The sequence below is a fragment of the Xiphophorus hellerii genome, chromosome 9 (genome assembly GCF_003331165.1).
Source record: "Xiphophorus hellerii strain 12219 chromosome 9, Xiphophorus_hellerii-4.1, whole genome shotgun sequence".
Taxonomy (NCBI): domain Eukaryota; kingdom Metazoa; phylum Chordata; class Actinopteri; order Cyprinodontiformes; family Poeciliidae; genus Xiphophorus; species Xiphophorus hellerii.
Genome location: NC_045680.1, coordinates 27,263,039 through 27,285,877, shown reverse-complemented (window position 1 = coordinate 27,285,877; position 22,839 = coordinate 27,263,039). Strand labels below are relative to the sequence as shown.

The following is a 22,839-nucleotide window of genomic DNA, read 5'->3' as shown; positions in this document are numbered from 1 at the left end:
TTTATTAACTTTGTCAAATCTACAACAGTTGAATAAAACAGAGTTTTTGGTTAGCACTTAAAAAACTGAAAGAAGAAAAAGACAGCAGTGGAGACTGTTTCCCAGAATGCTTAGCAGAATGTATCCTGAGATGGAAGTGTGTTACATTGATCTCACTCTTGTGTGTTATGAAGAAAAATGTTCATTTTAATGCAACGCATGAGGACAAATGTCCTGTTCACACAAAATATTTCATAGCAGAATTCATTGTGATGTTTAATAAAATTCATTATCAGATCAGAAAATTTCTTCATGCAATTTGAAACAAGAACTTTAACTATCCTAAAGTAAACTAAGTAGTTATTTTTACTGTATTTTATTGCGAGTAAAAAATAATAGAGAAATGTGTCCTTTAACCAGGTGAGGGCAGTTTTTTTCTTGTATAATGTGAAATAATTATTTGGATTAAATTGCAGCATTAAGATTAATGAGCTTAAAAAGCAATGCTTAGACAACGTGTCTCTTGTTAGATCAACCTTATGAACAGTTTTCTTGTTGACTTAAATTGCATTTTAAATGCAGCAGACAAACTTTCAATTTCATGTTAAACCACCTTCAAATGTTTTACAGTGCACTATTAGTTATTGTTGATAGATCTCCTGTCCTGCTGCACAGAGCTTCATCTCTGTGCAGCTCCTCCAGTTTTACCTTTTCTTTAAGTAATCCTCCTCTTGCCTGGCCTGTTAACTAAGATAGATGGTTATGCAGTCCAATAGTGAGACCAGCTGCTTAAAGCAGTTTGACTTTTTTTTTTATCTAAAGTGTCACCAGATGGTTACAGATGCAGTTGTCTGTTTCATTTTGGTTTATTTAGCAGAATGTTTATTTATAATCTGAAATGCTCCTGCTTACGTGCATAACATAATTTAATATTGTTGCAATATTGTACATGTTGAAGCAAAGAAACTTGTAAAATGTCTTCAAATATTTATTAATATGCTGAAAAGATGGCATTTGAATTCAATCCTGGAATGAGTTGTTTGCATGAACTCCACTTTACAACAACAAGGCATGTATATGTACAGTATGTCTTCATGTAACGCTTATGAAAGTAGATTTTCTTTTCACAAATAACATAATGCTTTATTATTTACAGAAGAACGTTATAAAAGGAACAGCCTGTTGGCTGAATACATAAGTTGTTTGTGTTCTGTGGGCTGATCCCAGTACAGGGACTAAAGGACTGGAACAGACAGCAGCGTTAATAATCAAGTTCCACTGAATCGTGACAGAAAAAATAATGTAAACCAAGAACAAAGCAGGAGCACACCACTTTTGTTTCTTAGTGAAACACAACAATCGTCCTTCTCCTTTATATGATAATCGAAGCTCACAGTTTACAATTCCTTTCTGTTGATAGAAATGTGATTCATGTCTCAGTGCAAAAATGCTTAATTACAGCCTTGACTCCAAGGAAATCTAACTTTTGCATTCAGTAATAAAAGCTGGAGTTGTGTGCTGTTATTAATATTACTATCACCAACAATGCTTCAAATGTTTCCCATTCAAGTTTTTTCAAAGCAACAACAGTAGGTCTGCATTTCAAGGCATACGGATTCAGATGTTCATATAGAGAATCGCCAAACAGAACCCAAGAAAAAGATCTACTGGAAATTCTACAAATGGTTCTAATCGCTTCAGTCAAGAAAAAACGTTAAAGTCTCACTTTGAGTCAAATATTTAAGCAGCTCAGGTTGTGAACCCACACAGGAGAAATGTTGCAGCAATGTGAGAACCAGACAGTGAAAAAAACCAACTCATTCTTCTGTTACTGAGGTGTTAAAACAAACATCTGCTTATTTATTTTTAGGTTTTTGCTAATATGTGAATTTGTCCCGAATGAGTAACCTATTGATTCACTGAAGTGGGTGAATGCAGAGATTTCAGTCACACTGGCTGCTTTTCCATTAGCCATAGGTTTGCGCTAATTGAAATTACAAAAATAAATGCATTCAATGGAAACTCACATTTTTGATAAAAGGTTTTTGCAGTAGGATGCAGTGGTTTTTCAGCCGTATCAGAATATGTATAGTATTTCACAAATCTGCAATGGAAACATTTTTTCCACGTCACTCGAGTCACGTGATCAACAACTGGATGTTACTACTGGTGGAAAAGATGAAGAAGACGAGAGGAAGTAGTCTTCTTCGCGGTTTGCAGTTTGTTGTTTTTCAGACAATGTGCATTTGGCTCCACCAGATATAAAAAGTTGAAGAATCCATAACTCTTCTGTAAAATCACTCACTGTAATTTTTCCCAAACGCCGCATACGTAGCTGCTCCCAAGTAGGCGGGGCTTGTCGCTCCAACCCCTGAATAAGAGGCCAACGTCTCCTCTGATTGGCTGATAGATGATGAGGGCTGGCTGAATTATGAATATATCTTGTATAACTGTCTATTGCTGCCATGATTTGAATGACTTATTGCGTGAAGGAGCTTATTCATGTGTGATTTTAATTTCATTCCTCATTCATCTTGAGGAAGAATTGCAAAATCATGTTTTTTCAACATCAGCAGAATATAGAAAAAGATTTGAGCCCATTTCGTAATGGAAACACGAGTGCTGTGACTGGAGCCAGATTTGTAAGAAAAATTAGGCAGAGAAAAAAAAAATGGAAGGATTTACCTGCGTTAGATTATCCAATCAAAGTTGTAAAGTTAACAGGATAAGGTCATGTGTCACGCAACGTTTGCAGTTGGATTGTTTGAATCCGAGGTAGAACTATGAGCAATTTCCTAAGTGACATCATGGAAACGTCTAGAGAAATGAGACAAGATATTTGGTAAAGAATTATGGTCCTTCACTGTCTGGTTCAGCCTTCAATACCACTGGAGGTTCCACATATAGATGTTCAAACAGAAGTATAAACACTATTGGATGATCTAGTCCTCATAGTGTTAAGGATGGAGATGTGTTCTGAGTCCCAGAGTGTGAAAATGTGAAATGTGTGAATCACCAAAACAAAAGCAATAGAACTGGTGAAGATGCACAGTGAAGCCAGTAGGAAACTTTACTTTTCCTAATCAGAGAACTAAACAACCTTAGCTGACCTCTTGTCCTTGCAAATCAGCTGATGTCCTCAGGGTTTCCTACTTCATGTTTGAGTCCAACACTGAACCCCGTTGACCAACATTTAAAAAAAAAAAAACTAATTGCAGCTCCATCTGTCAGGATCATGACAGGAGAAATCTGAGAGATGGCTCCCTTCTCTCTGGTGCTGCATTGTGTGACAACATTTTGTCCAAAACATAAAGAACCTGATGAGGAAATCAGAAAACGACTTGCAAACATTTTTAACTCTGCAGATATTTTTAATCTGCCAGATGTCCTTTGTTCCCTATCACAAAAAAAGATAAAATAAATAAAATCATTATAAAAACTCAACAACAAGTTCTGATTTTTAATGACTTTTTAGTCAACAAGGACAGCATGACCTTAAACATCTGAGGAAGGACTGAAATAATTGAAAATGTCACTTGTGTTTTACAAAAATGATCCTGGGATACGCAGCAGAAAGAGCCTTTACTGCCTGAATCAATCATTTAGAAGATGATTAAGTTCAGCTGTGGAGCAAATTTTTGTATTTTTCAAAATTTTGTGGCTCCAGTTGCCTGTTTTACAGGACATAAGAAAAGGGTGGAGAGACAATGTCATGTTCCGTGTTTTTCTGTGTGTTTATTTTGAGTTTTCTGTGTCTGAGTCTCCGTGTTGTCCTGTCTCCCTTTGATTACTCCCAGGTGTTTCTCGCTCCCTAATTACCTCCTGTGTATTTAGTCTCACCTGTGTCTCTGTGTTTTGTCGGGTCCTCGTCGCTTGTCGCGTCGTGTTTGTCTAGTCTGCCTGTGTCTCCAGTTGTGAGCATCTGCCCTGCGCTCCTTTGTGCTGCCTGGTTTTTTGGACTTTGATTTTCATTAAAAACCATCTATTCATCTCGACCTGGATCTGTTGCCTCTGCCTCACCACCAAACCACATGATAGACAAGATGTTCAGCAGAGGTCAGGAATCAAACCTCAGATGGAGGTTTGATGTAGGGAGCCCACTCTCCACCTCCACACCACCTCCCAAACTCAGGTTGATTTAGTGAAATGTTATAATTTGTCACAGAAAATTATTGAGCCTGACAAAGTAATTAATTAAAAGCAGTGCTGTTTTTTTGTATTTATTTATTTGGACATTTAAAATGCAACTTGTGTTTGCTCCATTTATGACAAAAAACAAAACCGTTATTAACAAGTCTATATTTGAATATTAGGTTTTATAAAACACTCCAACACATAGAGCTTTGCACAACTGAAATCCACAAGTAAACAATTCATTTTTAAAATTTATTAGATAACTATAAATACAGCAGTTACATACAGTGACGTACACCCCCATCTATGTGTGGGGAAAATAAAAAGACAAAATTGAGGACGTATTTCTGAAAACTACATAAAGATGAGAAATTAAAAAAAGAACTGAAAAGATAAAATGGTTCTATTATTCAAAATGAAAGCAGCACTGTGACAAATCCTATTTATCTGTGAACAACTAAAGCCCTGCAAACTTTCGGAGTTTACAAAAGCCTAATTTGTTTGAAATCAGCAAGAAAAAATATGTAATTGAACAGCAGCAAACAACTTTTGATTACATATCCTGTGTAACATGAACAAATAAAGAACATCCAACTCTTCTTTCTTGCAGCCTGATGTCTGGACTGGCGGCTCTCGATGCCAAGTGCTCCAGCCGGCTCGGCCTGATCACCGTGTCGTATTATCTCTGGACCACGTTTGTGGCTGTGATCATAGGGATCATGATGGTGTCCATCATCCACCCAGGCGGAGCGGCCCAGAAGGAGGACTCTGAGGACAGCGGCAAGCACATCATGAGTTCTGCCGATGCTCTGCTGGATCTAATCCGGTAAGACACCAACAGTCTGAGCTTCAGAATGGCATCACGGGCCGATGGGAGAGCAGAGACGCAGACGTGACGGCGTCAGAACCGAAGAGGCGCTTTTTGTTCCGTTATTCCGACGGGGTGACAGGCCCTGCTGGTGGCGTGTGATGGATGCACATCAGCAGGAGGAACACAAAGCAGAGGACAAGTAATGCTTGTCAGAGCCTTGGCAAATCAGTGTTCTCAAAGCAATAATCATTAAGTACAAGCAGCATGCAGGCTGAGCTTCAGAATGATACTGATGGGAAGACTGCCTCCACTTATCCGGAGGAAGAAACCTACAGAATGAGTGTTTAAGGGGATGAAACGTGGACACTGACTGAACGAGTCTGAGCGCACATCTTTAGAGAGCTGGTGGATTCAGTCCTCAGGCAGCTACTGCAGTTATGACGTCTACAGTTATTTATTGGGGCAACTGAGGCTCAGTGGAAGAATTCAGAAAGTTGTCAGTTTGATGCATTTTTCCTCCCCTGGGACATGTAGAGGTAACCTCTGAGCAAGGCACTTATCCACCAGTTACCTACCAGTCTACCCACAGCCACCTGAACAACGAACCAGGAAGAATAACTGCTCTGATCTCCTATCATTTCAACCAAAGAAATCTGAGCATTCAGTACATTGTAATAAATTTACAAAGTCTGAAAAACTGCTAGATTTTTAATTCCTCCATAGCAGCACAGTGGAATAGAATAGAATAGAATAGAATAGCTATTAAATATTAATCATACAAATAACCATAAGAGATAAAGTTTACTTAAACTAAGAGTGATGAGGTAATTTAATGTATAACAAGCATGCACATGCAAATATGTTGATCTATAGATAATCTATAAATGAGTGCAGAGAAAATTAGAATGACGTTACTCAGACATGTACACTGTAAAGCCAACTGGTTACAGGCGGAAATGCAGACATCATTATCTGTGTCATTGCACTGCATCCTTACAGCAATAACATTTTGATTTTATTTTTTTGTTTGTTTGTTTTTCTAATATCTATATTTAAGAAAAGCAAAACAATAATGATGATTTGGGGAAAATCCCAGCTTGGACTCTTTCTGCATTGGCGTGAAGAGTCTTTTCTGTGGATGTTCTGGTTCTATCAGATGTGCTTTTGTCCAACTCACTGCATAAAAGTAACTGTAATTTATGAGGGGCCGTTTAGGACAAAATTTACGTTTTGTCTCTCACACACTACCAAAAAGTCTCGCATACTCCAAAAAAGTAGCCACGCACACTCCAAAAAATTACGTTTTGTCTCTCACACACTACCAAAAACTCTCGCATACTCAAAAAAATAGCCTCGCATACTCAAAAAAATTACGTTTTGTCTCTCACACACTACCAAAAACTCACGCATACTCCAAAAAAATAGCCTCGCATACTCAAAAAAATTACGTTTTGTCTCTCACACACTACCAAAAACTCTCGCATACTCAAAAAAATTGCCACGCATACTCAAAAAAATTACGTTTTGTCTCTCACACACTACCAAAAACTCTCGCATACTCAAAAAAATAGCCTCGCATACTCAAAAAAATTACGTTTTGTCTCTCACACACTACCAAAAACTCTCGCATACTCAAAAAAATTGCCACGCACACTCAAAAATTACTCACGCACATTCAAAAAATACTCAAATTGCGTATACACACACTACTAAAATGTCACACACACACACACAAACGTTAACTTTCTCGCTCACATACACTGCTAACAGCTCGCACACACACAGACGTTTATCTCTCACATACACAAGACTAAAGTTGAACACACACACAGTACTAAGACTCGTTTTATGTATGTGTGAGAGCGAGACTTTTTATGAATGTGTGAGAGCGAGACTCTTTATGAATGTGTGAGAGCGAGACTCTTTATGAATGTGTGAGAGCGAGACTCTTTTTGAATGTGTGAGAGCGAGACTCTTTTTGAATGTGTGAGAGTTGTCACGGAAGAGGCGGGGCATAATTTTTGGATCAAACTGTGCATGCGTAGATCCTAAACTATAAGTTTCGATTGTTGACTCACTGTATGTTCTATTACTTAGTATATTTGTGCTTTTAAATATATATAGAACGTTTAACTTTCCTGTAGATTAAATGTGCTATAGAAATAAATGAATCTGATTGATTGATTAAAAATAGCAAAATTGCTGTAGTACAATCTGTCCACTGGGTGCCAGTATTACAGGAATTATTAACCGGCGCCAACTAGTGCCGAAGAAGAAAGAGTTTGCTATACCGAACATGGCTAACTCTAATTCGAAACGAGAGAGAATTGGTCAGGCAGCTGCCATTTTAAACACCATTCTATCTTCTCCGGAGGCAACCAGCACTTTGACAGGCGCATTAAACGATTCAACGACTGCCCGCAGTGCTACAATCTGGCACCCAGTGGACAGATTGTACTACAGCAATTTTGCTATTTTTAATCAATCAATCAGATTCATTTATTTCTATAGCACATTTAATCTACAAGAAAGTTAAACGTTCTATATATATTTAAAAGCACAAATATACTATTACACGTACTCTGCCCTCAATGTTTTCTCAGAATTTTGCCCCCCTAGTCTCTCAAATTGCATCAGATTTTCAGAGATGGAACTCTCTCCCTCTTTCACTAATTGGCAGGATTAATGTTATTAAAATGAATGTTCTACCTAGACTTCTTTTTTTATTTCATTGTATCCCTCTATTCTTGCCTAGACAGTTCTTCAAGTCCCTCGATCAGATGGTTTCTTCATTTGTGTGGAACAATAAGGCCCCCAGATTGAGGCTTTCTCTATTGCAGCAGTTCACCACGAGTGGTGGTCTCTCCTTACCCAATTTTGCAATGTATTACTGGTCTTCACATATTCATAAATTGATTTATTGGCTAAATTCACCTAATCTGATCTGGTGTAAACTTGAAATTCAATCGATTTCTACATCTTTTTCACCTGCCTCAATTATCTATTCATCACTACCAATTAAACTATCCTCTGTTATTACAAATCCTATAGTGCTCTCTACACTTAAGATCTGGTCACAATTTAGGTCCCATTTTAAATTTATGTCTCCCTCTATTAAAATGCCGTTATTAAAAAATCCTTTATTTTCTCCTGCGACCACTAATGTTGGCTACAGAGTTTGGCATGAGAGAGGCATTTGTACAATGAGAGATCTCTACAAAGATGGTCTATTTCTTAGTTTTTCGGAGTTGTCCTCGAAATTTAACCTACCTACTTCTCATCTGTTTCTCTATTTCCAAATTAGACATTGTGTTTCTTCGTTGTTCCCTAATTTTCCAACTCTTCCTGTTGATCCACCATGGGTCGACCTTCTAGTTTTGACACCCAATCTGAAATCACCCCTTTCCAATATATATGGAAAGCTTATGGGAATTGAGCCCGATTCATCGGGTAAAACCAGAACTCTATGGGAACGTGAATTGGGTGTTGAACTGTCTGATTCATGGTGGGATAAAGTTATTCTCAGTATACGTCAAAGCACACCATGTGCCAGATTACAGCTTGTACAGTTTAAAGTGATAAACAGAGTCCACTTCTCAAAATCCCGTCTATCTACAATTTTTCCTTCGATTTTGGACCAGTGTGACAGATGCCAGACCTCTCCCTGCAACTTAAGTCATATGTTTTTCTTTTGCCCGAACTTACAAAAATTTTGGAACTATGTCTTTTCCATACTCTCAGGGGTTTTTGGAATCCAGATCCGAAGCGATCCACTAATTGCCATTTTTGGAGTTCCAGGGACCTCACTTAATCTGTCGCCCCTGCAGGGGGAGGTCTTGGCTTTCTGTTCTCTCCTTGCCAGACGCTGCATTTTACTCTGCTGGAAATCTCCTATATCTCCATCTACTTCACAATGGCTTAATACTGTAAGATCATGCTTAAGGATAGAAAAGATTTTATTAACAGTGAAAGGTAGTTCAGCAAAATTTACTCACAAGTGGGCACCTTTTGTGACATACTTAAAATCTCTGCCTTTATAATGCATATCTTGATGTGACTGACCCATCATGTCATGGGACTAAAATTTACAGAACAATTGAGTAAAGTGTTGTTGCCTTTTAGGCTCTCAATGCCGTCCAACCCCCTCATCCCCCCCCCCTTTTATTTTTTATTTTATTTTATTTTATTTATTTATTTTTTTTATTTTTTTTTTATGTAATTTTACTTATTTGGTCTCGTTTTTGTTATGTCAGTACGGGGATTTGTGTTCGTTGTGTGTTAAAAAAAAAAAAAAAAGAAAAAATCGGAGAAGTCATGTAAGCTTTGCAAAATGTATGTAATATCAATGTATGTATGTTCTCCTGATAAACAAATAAACAAAAAAAAAAAAAAAAAAAAAGCACAAATATACTAAGTAATAGAACATACAGTGAGTCAACAATCGAAACTTATAGTTTAGGATCTACGCATGCGCAGTTTGATCCAAAAATTATGCCCCGCCTCTTCCGTGACAACTCTCACACATTCAAAAAGAGTCTCGCTCTCACACATTCAAAAAGTCTCGCTCTCACACATTCAAAAAGAATCTCGCTCTCACACATACATAAAACGAGTCTTAGTACTGTGTGTGTGTTCAACTTTAGTCTTGTGTATGTGAGAGATAAACGTCTGTGTGTGTGCGAGCTGTTAGCAGTGTATGTGAGCGAGAAAGTTAACGTTTGTGTGTATGTGCGCGAGCTGGTAGTAGTGTATGTGAGCGAGCTGGTAGTAGTGTATGTGAGCGAGAAAGTTAACGTTTGTGTGTGTGTGTGTGACATTTTAGTAGTGTGTGTATACGCAATTTGAGTATTTTTTGAATGTGCGTGAGTAATTTTTGAGTGTGCGTGGCTATTTTTTTGAGTATGCGTGAGTTTTTGGTAGTGTGTGAGAGACAAAATGTAATTTTTTTGAGTATGCGAGAGTTTTTGGTAGTGTGTGAGAGACAAAACGTAATTTTTTTGAGTATGCGAGGCTATTTTTTTGGAGTATGCGTGAGTTTTTGGTAGTGTGTGAGGGACAAAACGTAATTTTTTGGAGTGTGCGAGGCTATTTTTTTGGAGTATGCGAGACTTTTTGGTAGTGTGTGAGAGACAAAACGTAATTTTTTGGAGTGTGCGTGGCTACTTTTTTGGAGTATGCGAGACTTTTTGGTAGTGTGTGAGAGACAAAACGTAAATTTTGTCCTAAACGGCCCCTCATAGTAATTTAGTGCAGCTCATAAGAAACATTTCTTCCTTTTTGTCTCTTACGGGTCTGTAGAACTGCAGTCGCTAACCCAGATCCAAATGTGTTCTTAAACCGTCTGTTTCATGGAGCAATCCTAAAATGCACAACTATGACTGTGGAAGGTGAAATCTATCGGGTCAGATGATCTCCAAACAGGCTATGTCCAATCTCAGGAAACTTCCACAGGATTAAAAAAAAAAAAAAGTCTGGATGTTTATTCACAGATTAATGAGTCGGCCTCACCGAGGCTCAGAGCTTCAATGCATATTTCTCAGGTTTTGGTTGCAAATTTGACTCAACACAGCCTGAAAGTTTGAAACTAATAATGTTCAAGGTGCATCAGCTGAATGAGCCTCCACTCACAGAACACGTAGCATTAGCTGCTGTCAGTCACTGTTTCTCTGGCCTGTTTCGTCCTCTACATTCGTCTTTCTTTGTCAGCCTGACAAGGACGACCAACATGTGAATACTCATGGCCCAGTTCATGGATATGCTGCCGCCTCCTCTGCTCCCCACTCACGATCTAAAACCATAACAAACCATGCTTCAATAACAAACTGTGCTTCAAAAAAAAATCTTGAGTCTGTTAAAAACTCATGGTTCATCATGAAAAACAGGAAGTTCACTGAGTTTTCAACCCCCTGTCCTGATTTTATCAGCCAAACTATTTCTAACTATTTCCGTGTTGGTTGGAATTCCACCCGACACCGAGTAGAAACAAAGAAGATCAAGGCCGTTGCTTCCTTCCCCCAGGAGAGTTAGCTATATGGAGTTGATCATCTTACCAAAGGATCATGGGAGACTCAATGACCACTCTAAATCCCTGCCAGTACTTGCTTGTTTTATTGCTTCAGTTGCCACATCAAAGATTGTCCGTAAATATCTTTTTTATTGTCTTACATTAATCTGAGTTAGCTCACCATCAATACAGCACTAAAGATTAAGGACGGCTGTCTGAGGCATGTAAGGAGAAATCCATGAGGGCATTACTGTCCATCTGCAGTGTGCTTAAGAACACATGGATAAACCACAAGACAGATGGAGCTGCATGTTGATGGAGCATGAGATCATATTTTGGGTTACTGTTGGCAGTAAAAACCAGTTTGTTTCTAATAGGATTGTTTTGAATTAACAGAAGAAATACTGGTCACTCACTATGCATGTAATTATGTTTGATGCACACATGATGACAATTAAAGGAAATTAGCACCTTGTATATACTGATAAACGCAACACTTATAACAACCTGTTTCATTTAAGAAAATTGATAAAAGGAAATAAATATTCACTACAGCGACAAAATTATTCACTTCTCTGCCTTCAAATTCACACAAGCTTAAGTGATATTCTTAATATTTAGGGTTGAATTTGAAGTTGGCCTGTCCATCCCTGAGGTTTAGAAGTTTGTTCATGGGAATATCTGACCGATGCTGGACAAGAAGGCCTCCATTTGAAATGTTCCGGAAGGTAATTTGACAGACTTGTCCATCTGTCTGCCACACAGGTGAAATGTCTCCACTGCTCTAAAGTCCAGCTGACATAACTAACAGTTGACTGTGAAATATTTATGAAGACAGAAAGAAATTGAAACTGAAAAATAGCTTGTTTGTTTTTTTTCACTTTCAAATTTTTTTGTTCAGTTTCAGTTTCCATTTTTTTAAGAAACCTTATGGCCCCAATTTAGCACTGTATATGTTTATCATTTATTAAACACATCTTATCTCCACTCACAGAACCACAGTTGATTAGCAGGAGGAGATCATCTTCCAGCAGCTTGTATTTTATGAACATCTTTGGTTTTTAAATGAGGTACTAAACTTTATAAATGCATGGTCAACACTGCTGCTGACTCCACTCTGGAACTGGCATTGACTGCCATCTTGTTCAGACCTTGTAAGCTGTGGAGACTCTTTTCACTGAACACAAATTAGGTTTTTCATTAAAACTAGATGTTTTCTTCATATTTTAAGCTCAGCTCAGTTTAGTCTGGGCTGAAGAGAGACTTTCTCTGATGTTCTCAGCTAAAGTCGTAGCTTCTAGTTCTTCCGCCGCACAACTTCAGCTGCAGCAGGCAACTAAACACCAAAGGAAATGTTTATTGAAGAGTGATTTGGATTGCCTGACACCAGCTGAACATAATCTACACCAGGGGCGTCAAACTCAAATACACAGTGGGCCAAAAATTTAAATTGAACAAAGCCACGGGCCAAGGTTGAACATTTTATAAATAAATATTGAACAAGCAAGGCTTATATAACTTAAAATGCAGGTGTGCATAATTGAGTTGCTAAAAATAATAATAAAACATATAAATGGCATATTTAATCAAATTTAAATAAAAATGGAATGCCTCCTTTCTGAGATAAATGTCAAAATTTGCTTCGTACACAGACTAATAAATTTGAAAATAAAATAACATAACAACTATGAATAAACCATTCAGGCCTTGGAGTAACAAGAAAAGGTGCATAGAAAACTTATTTATTGCTCATTTTGCGACACACTGATCTACTCTGATGCAGCCAAGCCAGATATCTGGCATCTTTTCTTGGATGCCAGTTCATCAATGTCGGGGCTCAGAGTTTGAGCTGAGGAAACCTTCATTATCGAACAAAGATGTTCGTCAGTCAGAGGTCTCCTGTGAGACGTTTTCGTCATCTTCACTGAGGAGAAAAGTTGCTCCCATACATATGTAGACAGATATTCTGTCTCCCACCTGTCCAGAAAAGTTCTATTTTCTGTCTTTCTTTTTGCCATTTTTTGGTGGGGTAACACAGTGACGGCTGTAGTTTGAGGTCGCAGTGAGGTTTGGGGGAGAGATGCGGGGTGAGCCGGGGCTTTCACCGAAGGAGTGCGCAAGAAGACGGATCACCACCTTCCTAATACATCCATGTCCGATACCATAAGTGCTACTGACACAGAGGAGGAGGTGTGTCTGTCTCTGTCCTGATTGACGCGCCAAAAAAAAACAGCAGAGCATCATGGGATTTGTAGTATAAGCGGTGAATGGGGCGTCACAGCGTTGCCACCGTATAATACCGGCGGGCCGGCTCTAATATTAATTTGAAATTGCCTCGCAGGCCAAATATAATTACACTGCGGGCCAAATTTGGCCCGCGGGCCAGAGTTTGACACCTATGATCTACACAGTGGAGTGTAGTTTTATTAGCCCAGGGAGACGGAGTGAGAGACCTTTTGTAAATTAGTTCATTTTAATCAGTTTTCTGTCAGATGAATTACGTCTCTTTGGAGCAAGTTCACAGTTGTTAACTCAGTGTTGTCTTATTTTGTCCAAATCACTTAAAGACTCTTTAAGAATCTGCTTGATATGTCTCATTGAAGTTTCATGTGCATAAAATTTTGGAGCACAAAAATGTAGCCATAATTGTAAACTGTAAAAAAGATTAACATAATAAAACTTCACTACAGAAAGAACCAAGTTGCTTTAGGGTTGTGTTTTTTTTGTTTGTTTATTTATTTTTTACATTTTTCCTTCTTTTTCTTTCTTTACAGAAATATGTTCCCATCAAATCTGGTCCAGGCCACTTTTCAGCAGGTAAGATCCAACAGAGTTCTTTAAAGGTACAGGACAGGTACAAATGTTCCTCTGTCAATTGTAGATTTATTTATTTTTTTTTTAGTTTAAATAAATACATTAACAATAACTAACTATTGGAAAGAAAACTTCATAAGTATGTGAGAAACTGATAAAGTCAGACTGAACATGGCTTTAATACATAATAACAGAAGAGGTGAAATACAACAAATCAACCTGGTAAAACCAGAGGTTGGAAGATTTTAGGACATTTCCAAGTTGGAAACATAAAACCATAGAAATTAACAGGAGTTTAGCAAAGTTAATAGAAATATATGGGATTAAAAGGGAATAAAACTGGAGTATGAAACACTGAAGGGTGACTTATAACAGGAATTTTAAATACTGATGGGGATAAAACAGCAAATTCTTGGCTAAAACAACCAGGTTACATCCAGTCATATGTGCCTGAGTCTAAAGGTCAATAGGCAAGAGGCACACCATCAGTCCATTACAGTAATATCATATGAAAATGTGTCCAGGCTGTCCATAGCATTACCTAGCACCATTTAAGCAGTGAGGTCAAGAGTTGAAAAATATTTTATTCAATATTTATGTTTTTGTTGTTTAACACTAGGACTACCAGGATTTTGAGAAATTCCTATCTCTACCAAGAGGGGCCAAATTGGGTATCTTCCTAGAGCTACCGAGAGAGGGCCAAACTGGGTTATTAGCATCCAAATGTGGCCAAACTGACGACTCTGAATGGTCTAATTAGCATCCATGTAGATGAGCAGGGGGGAGGAGAGCCAAACTCACTACATCAACTTTCACGCTCAATACACAGCAGTTAAAGTCACCTTCTCCCCACTCCCCAATTCAACATTTAGGCGTATGCTCACATTTTATACATATAAAAATGACTGCAAACAGACGTGCAATTGCACTGTTTCTCTTAATTTTAAAACATTTCAGTGGATAATTATGTAAATGGAATAGAAGATAATTTATTTTTAAGATTTGTTACTCAATTTTTACCATTTGCATGTGAAAAAGGCAGAATTTTGTGTTTCATAGACTCAAGTGAAATAACCAGGCAGGTTTCCAGTAATAAATTATAGTCCACAGCTTGTGAGCATAGTATTATAAATATAACCATCACAATCCCTCTTCTCTTTAGTTCTTTATAAAGATTATACAGCATAAAGTGAATGTCCAAACACTAGGGCACTAGAGAACGCAAACTCTACAGAATAAATCCAAGGCTACGATTCAAACTGGAGATCTTTTTTTCCAAGGAGACATTGGTAATTACCACACCGCTGTGCTGCTTCTGTGTAACTTTGTATTTACTGATATTGTACATGAAAAATGTTTGAAATGTATCTTTGTTCAATGCATTTGTGATTTTTTTTTCACAAGTGAATTGGATAAAATACACAGCAATCTTCAGCATAAGATAGCTCATCTTCTCCACAAGTTGAAAAAAATTGCATTTCCTTTCCCACTTATAACACATTGGCATGTGATGTACAAGATATTGAGAGTGGATTTGCACACATCTGCCACAGGTTCCCAAAGTTTCAGGAGAATTGGGGTAAATTCACACCAGCCCTCTTTAGCCCACGTTAATACTCTTTTTCATTTGCCTAGAAAATTTGGTTGATTTAGGGAGGTGTGAATGTGTACTCAAACTCTAATGCGGACCAAAGAAGTGAACTCTGGTCCTCCTAAAAGCCTAGGTCTCGGTTCAGCTGAAGTGAACTGTAGTGCGGTTTGAATGTATACGTGAATGCCAAGTGGTCCTGAGACCGCTCCAAAAGCAGGAAACGCACTACAGCAGAGGGTACTTGTGTGAAAAACAACATTCTCCATAGTTTGATGCCTCATCCCCGACTCATGCTGAGCAGATTTTGTTGAACAGTGTTTGTTTTTTCACATTTACCCAAAGACAAAATAAACATCCAACAACAGCTAAAATCTGAGGCCACCCCACTTTTGCTTACATTTTTAAGAATCAAGTTGTGCTTAGTGTCTTGTTCAGATTTTGTTCTGTCATTTCCTTCAGTGATTCTTAGTGCAGCATTTTCACAGGCAAGAGGATAAACAAGTTGCTAATGGGGTTTCATTTGTTTAACACAATGCAGTGTGAAAGCATATCTTATCAACTTAAAATGTAACAGATGTTACAATTTTGAATGTAATGATTATCATGACATGTAAACAAAAACAGAGTCACGTCAGATTTTAGCAGTTGTATGACTTCATTTTTATCTTTGGCAAAAGACTACCAGCAATTCCTCCCGCTAGCGCAAGACATGCACATTTGCTTTGGTTTATTTATCCAGAATGCTTTGACCTACAATTCACGTTTTGCTTTTGGAATGGTATTCACTTTGCTTGGCACATACTTATGCATTCAAACCACACCTAATAACCCTGGTTATTAGGTAGACCAGAGTTTGCTTTTCGATTTCTTTATGGTTCCATGTCATAAATGCCGGGGGTTATTTCTGTGTTTTTTATAGAGATAAGAATAACATTGATGCTGTGTAAAAGATCGACAGCTTGTTGAGTATTTAAACCTACAAAACCAACAGCTGAAGAGGCAGTCAACAGACGGGGGTGAGGATGCATGCAGTGTGATAGGCTTAGACGTTGACAATTGTTGAAAGGATGTAGATGACCTGCATGGAACAAGTACTCTTAGTTTTCCTGCTAATTACTCTCTGATTCCAACTGAACACACCTGGAAGATGGCAGCTAACATCCTTTCATCGACATCATTAAATTGACTTTTCACCATAGTGTGCTGTGAAACCCCAGTCCTCTATTGCAATTTCAGAGAAGAAATTATAGAAAAGACCATAACCATCCACCAGTCACTACAACAGCTTATTACTAAATAATTAATATAGGCTAGTGGACAGACATTTCTGCCTATTGTACACATTTAAAATCAATTAAATGGTGCAGTTGTTGTTGCTTGTTAGGTTAACAACTGACCTAACAAAACGTATGCAGTAGATCATGAACAGTTTATTAGCTGATAATTTAACCACTAAGAAAAGACATTTAATTTTGTTGTAAAGTTTGCAAAAAAAAAAGCCGTAAACAAAGGATGCAAAATATACAAAGTTTTAGAGCGCATCTGCTATTAAACTGGTTAACATGTTGTTTAAAAAAGAAAATTGAGAGTCAAGACAAGATACTAGAGGGACAAAACTTAGAAAACAACATCAGGATTTGTTGTAAGAATTACCATGCAAAGAGAAACTATGCATGGGACTTGAAATATACTGCATTTGGGTTGAAGCAGCCGATACCACAGAAAGGATTGCACAGAAAAAGCATTAGCAATTAGCATCCCTGTAGATGAGCAGGGGGGAGGAGAGCCAAACTCACTACATCAACTTTCACGCTGATTGTCCTTGGAACAGGATAGTAATGGCCTTATTTACATAACAAAGGCGCCTCTTCACACCCTCTCTTGGAGGGCCAAACTGGCCCCTCTCTGGTAGCTCTAGGGACAGGGCCAAACTGGCCCCAAACTGGCCCCTCTCTGGTAGCTCTAGGGACAGGGCCAAACTGGCCCCTCTCTGGTACCTGGACGAAGATTCCCATTTTGGGAATCTTTGGTAGTTCTAGTTCTAATTGGATTGCCTGGCAGATCCAGAAAGCCGCTGTATGACAGTGAAAGTCCCAAAGGAGTTACAATTACATGGAGAAATCTGCATTTCAAATCAGTGAACATGAAAATGGGCTTTACATACATTTAGCAAATACGCATTGGCCTCTGCAATTACTGAAAGAGCAGATTTGACAATGGCTTATATTGACAATATTTTAAGCTCTGGTAGGTTTAAAATAAATTAACCTCTCATGACTGTAGCACAGTTGCACAACATTGAATTGAGTACATTTAATGTCAAATGGATGGTTCTGCAGCAACAAGGTACTGTGATCAATTCCTGGTTGGAGCTCTTCAGTCCGGACCTTGCATAATTTCTATGCATTGGTGGAGCAATGTTTAGTTAACTAGAGGTTGTAAACTACTTTAAACTTTAAGTGGACGTTTATAAAGGTTCCTCTTGTTTGTCATTTGTTGCTCTGTAGTGGATTGGTGAAAATCTTTCTCGATCACATTCAGATTGAGACCTTGCCTATTCTTTATAGACTGTCTAGACTCTTGTGTCATCTCTTATTCTGTCCTCTCTTCAGCTCAGGTGTTCAATAGGAGGAATGTTGACTTTATTTTGAATCACTATCATTCTTTTCTTGCATAGTTCAAAAGATCTTGATTTAAAATGGTGTGTTTCGAAGTGTTCCCAGCAACCTTCCGACCAAAAATGGCATAACAGCACAAGTATTCGTCTCCAAAATATCCAGTATGGCCTTGTTGGGCTGATATGCACAAGTGCCAAATGAATACACCGCTGTTTTGTTTAAACAGCAGTGTATTTATATCCTTTACACAAATTTAGGAAATCAAAACAGACACAGGCAAATAATATTCCTAACTCCAAAGTCAATGGATAAAACACAAGATCAATTTCAGAGTTAAAAACACCAAAATAAACATTATTAAAACTTTCCTATATATATAAAAACTGCAGCAGGTACAATTTCTAAAAAAACAATTGGTCTCTCTAAATTGTCCTAAGTGTGAAGGTGTGTGCGCAAGGATAAGTGTGTTAGATGATGATGGATGAATATTTGTTAAAAGTGTCTGACAGTAAAATATGAAACAGAGGATCTGTGAAAATTCCTCTGACTCTGCTGCTGTCCAGAAACAACCAATCAGAACCAAAAGACAAACTTTGGTTCTGATTGGTTTCTAATGCGTTGAATGTGTCTCAGCACATTCAACACATTAGACTACTAATGTACTGCAGCCATGCAATTGGCAGAAATACAACCTAACATTATATCATCATTATTTATAGAATGATTTAGAAAACAAAATGCTATACAGATTTGTCAAAACTATTTCGACCCATATTAGAACTTTGCATTCATTTCCCTTCATTTTAGTTGCTGTGATTTTGCTTAACACAGACATTTTCCCTAACCCTATCTAAAACTTAATTCACATTTTACCTCTGAATGTTACCCCTGACTCAAAGCAATGAGTCCATCATATTAGGACCAGGCTTTGGTCCTAATATGATAGAACCAATATGACACAGGACATATAATGGTGCGTTCACACCAAACACGTTTTGAGAGTCAGGCGCATCTGATTTACATTCAACATCTATGTGGAGGCGCGTTTGGAGCGCCTAGCGGCCGTTGGGAGCATTTGACATCAAACGAGTCCATGGCATCCAACACTCCACATAGACTTTGAATGTAAACTGGACTCACCTGACCCTCTATAGGAGTTTGATATTAATGCATCATTAGAATATTCAGTTCCATTGGTAACAATGACATCCGCAGTGATGTCATAACTATGATATCACAAAGGAATCTCTCTCTTGACTGTAGCTCACAGACAGTGTTTTCTCAGACCTGTTCCACAGTTCTATCGCGACAGATCACTCTTTAGAGCACGTTCGAAATTAATCCTTTCAGAGAAGAAATAATTTACCAGAATATAGATATGAAGCAACAACAGAATACTTGTGAACATGAAGCTTTTCCAGCTGAGCTTTCATGGATTGAAATGATGGAGCAAAACATCCAAGTCGACTACGACGAAATCCTTGTTTTTGACGATGACAGCGAGCCGGAAGATGAATCATCGGAGATCCAGGGTGAACCAAGTCCTTCCGGCGACTTTGAGAGCCCAAGATCATTGGAAGTCGAGCAGAAAACAACTCCTTCTGCTGGCTTCGAGATCACCCCCTTAGTGGAAGACGAGGAAGAGTCTAGCCAACACGTCATCAATCTCACAAAGCAGGTAGACGATCTTAAAGAAGAACTGCAGAGTAAGATTTTTGAACTCCGTGAGGAAAGAGACAAAAGGATTGCATGTCAGGCTGAAGTGAAATCACAGCAGGAGGAGATTCATAAGCTGCAAAAAATGTTGGAAAGAGAACGTCATCTGCAAGTCAAACGTGAAGGTGAATCAAAGAGCATTCTTCAACAGCTGGATCACTTCAAGAGGGAGGCAGAAAAATATGAATCCCGCAATAAAGGTCTGATTGAAGTAATGATTGAAGGATACAAAGAGAGACTTAAATTTGAGGAACAGATCAAAACTCACACTGAGCAAGCTTCCAAAATCAAAGAACAGGAGGAAAAAGTGAAATCATTGCAGGGTCAGGTTGCAGACCTGAAGATAAAGTTGAAACTTGCTCTGGAAAACAACCATCCGAGAGTCTCCACCCAACCAGAGGTCCCCCTGCAAAAAGAAGACTCCCTGCAAACAGAAGAGACCAAGGAAAGACAGACCTCCAATCCATCAGGGAGGTCCGAGGAAAGATGGACCTCCAATCCATCAGGGAGGTCCGAGGAAAGACGGACCTCCAATCCATCAGGGAGGTCCGAGGAAAGACGGACTTCCAATCAACCAGGGAGGTCCGAGGAGAAGCAGACCTCCAATCAACCGGGGAGGTTCGAGGAGAAGCAGACCTCCTATCAACTGGGGAGGTCCGAGGAAAGACGGACCTCCAATCCATCAGGGAGGTCGGAGGAAAGATGGACCTCCAATCAACCAGGGAGGTCCGAGGAGAAGCAGACCTCCAATCAACCGGGGAGGTCCGAGGAAAGATGGACCTCCAATCAAACGGGGAGGTCCGAGGAGAAGCAGACCTCCAATCAACCGGGGAGGTCCGAGGAAAGATGGACCTCCAATCAAACGGGGAGGTCCGAGGTAAGATGGACCTCCAATCAAACGGGGAGGTCCGAGGAAAGATGGACCTCCAATCAACCAGGGAGGTCAGAGGAAAGACGGACCTCCAATCAACCAGGGAGGTCCGAGGAGAAGCAGACCTCCAATCAACTGGGGAGGTCCGAGGAGAAGCAGACCTCCAATCAACTGGGGAGGTCCGAGGAAAGATGGACCTCCAATCCATCAGGGAGGTCCGAGGAAAGATGGACCTCCAATCAACCAGGGAGGTCCGAGGAGAAGCAGACCTCCAATCAACCGGGGAGGTCCGAGGAAAGATGGACCTCCAATCAAACGGGGAGGTCCGAGGAAAGATGGACCTCCAATCAAACGGGGAGGTCCGAGGAAAGACGGACCTCCAATCAACCAGGGAGGTCCGAGGAAAGATGGACCTCCAATCCAACAGGGAGGTCTGAGGAAAGATGGACCTCCAATCCAACAGGGAGGTCTGAGGAAAGATGGACCTCCAATCCAACAGGGAGGTCCGAGGAAAGATGGACCTCCAATCAATCAGGGAGGTCCGAGGAAACATGGACCTCCAATCCAACAGGGACATCCGAGGAAAGATGGACCTCCAATCAAACATCGAGGTCCATGCGACCAACCTCCACTGGTTGCATGGAGGGGCTTCGTGTTGGCGTTGGCCTGAAGGCCAGTCTAAGCCCAGCTCGGCCTTTACGCCGACCCACACCCAGGTGGTACTAACCTGGATAACAATCCAAACCCAGGTTTTGCCAACACTGGGCATTATGAAAATTCAATGTTTTACACAAATTTAGGAAATCAAAACAGACACAGGCAAATAATAATCCTAACTCCAAAGTCAATGGAGAAAACACAAGGTCAATTTCAGAGTTAAAAACACCAAAATAACCATTATTAAAACTTTCCTATCTATAAAAACTGCAGCTGGTAGAATTTCTAAAAAATTAATTGGTCTCTTTAAATTGTCCTAAGGCAGCGCTTCTCAATTCCAGTCCTCAGGCCCCCCTGCTCTGCATGTTTTAGATGTGCCTCTATACCAGAACAGCTGTTTCAAATGATTTCGTGACCATCAAGTACTGCAGAAGCCTGTTAATCACCCATTATTCAATCCAGGCGTGTGGCAGAAGGGAAACACCTAAAACATGCAGGCAGGGAGGGCGTGAGGACTGGAATTGAGAAACACTGTCCTAAGGTGTGAATGTGTGTGCGCAAGGATAAATGTGTTCGTCTCCAAAATATCCAGTATGGCCTTGTTGGGCTGATATGCACAAGTGCCAAATGAATACACCGCTGTTTTGTTTAAACAGCAGTGTATTTATATCCTTTACACAAATTTAGGAAATCAAAACAGACACAGGCAAATAATATTCCTAACTCCAAAGCCAATGGATAAAACACAAGATCAATTTCAGAGTTAAAAACACCAAAATAAACATTATTAAAACTTTCCTATATATATAAAAACTGCAGCAGGTACAATTTCTAAAAAAACAATTGGTCTCTCTAAATTGTCCTAAGTGTGAATGTGTGTGCGCAAGGATAAGTGTGTTAGATGAATATTTGTTAAAAGTGTCTGACAGTAAAATATGAAACTGAGAATCTGAAAATTCCTCTGACTCTGCTGCTGTCCAGAAACAACCAATCAGAACCAAAAGACAAACTTTTGGTTCTGATTGGTTTCTAATGCATTGAATGTGTCTCAGCATATTCAACACATTAGGCTACTAATGTACTGCAGCTATGCAATTGGCAGAAATACAACCTAACATTATATCATCATTATTTATAGAATGATTTAGAAAACAAAATGCTATACAGATTTATCAAAACTATTTCGACCCATATTAGAACTTTGCATTCATTTCCCTTCATTTTAGTTGCTGTGATTTTGCTTAACACAGACATTTTCCCTAATCCTAACCCTATCTAAAACTTAATTCACATTTTACCTCTAAATGTTACCCCTGACTCAAAGCAATGAGTCCATCATATTAGGACCAGGCTTTGGTCCTAATATGATGGAACTAATATGACACAGGACATATAATGGTGCGTTCACACCAAACACATTTTGAGAGTCAGGCGCATCTGATTTACATTCAACGTCTATGTGGAGGCGCGTTGAGGGCCGATGTGGCCGTTTGACGCGTCAAGAGAGTCCATGGCGTCCAACACTCCACATAGACTATGAATGTAAACCAGACTCGCCTGACGCTCAAAACGTGTTTGATGTGAATGAACTATTAGAATGTTCAGTTCCATTGGTAACAATGACATCAGCAGTGATGACATCAC

At 39.1% G+C, this 22,839-nt stretch overlaps 1 protein-coding gene across 1 annotated transcript in view; it reads left to right on the top strand.

The window, feature by feature from the left end:
• slc1a7b (solute carrier family 1 member 7b) overlaps window positions 1–22,839 on the top strand; it is a 64,981-nt gene that overhangs the window by 29,543 nt on the left and 12,599 nt on the right. The window contains exons 3-4 of the mRNA XM_032572901.1: window positions 4,724–4,939; window positions 13,703–13,745. Coding sequence (XP_032428792.1) covers window positions 4,724–4,939; window positions 13,703–13,745 — 259 coding nt within the window. The remainder of the gene's footprint in view (window positions 1–4,723; window positions 4,940–13,702; window positions 13,746–22,839) is intronic.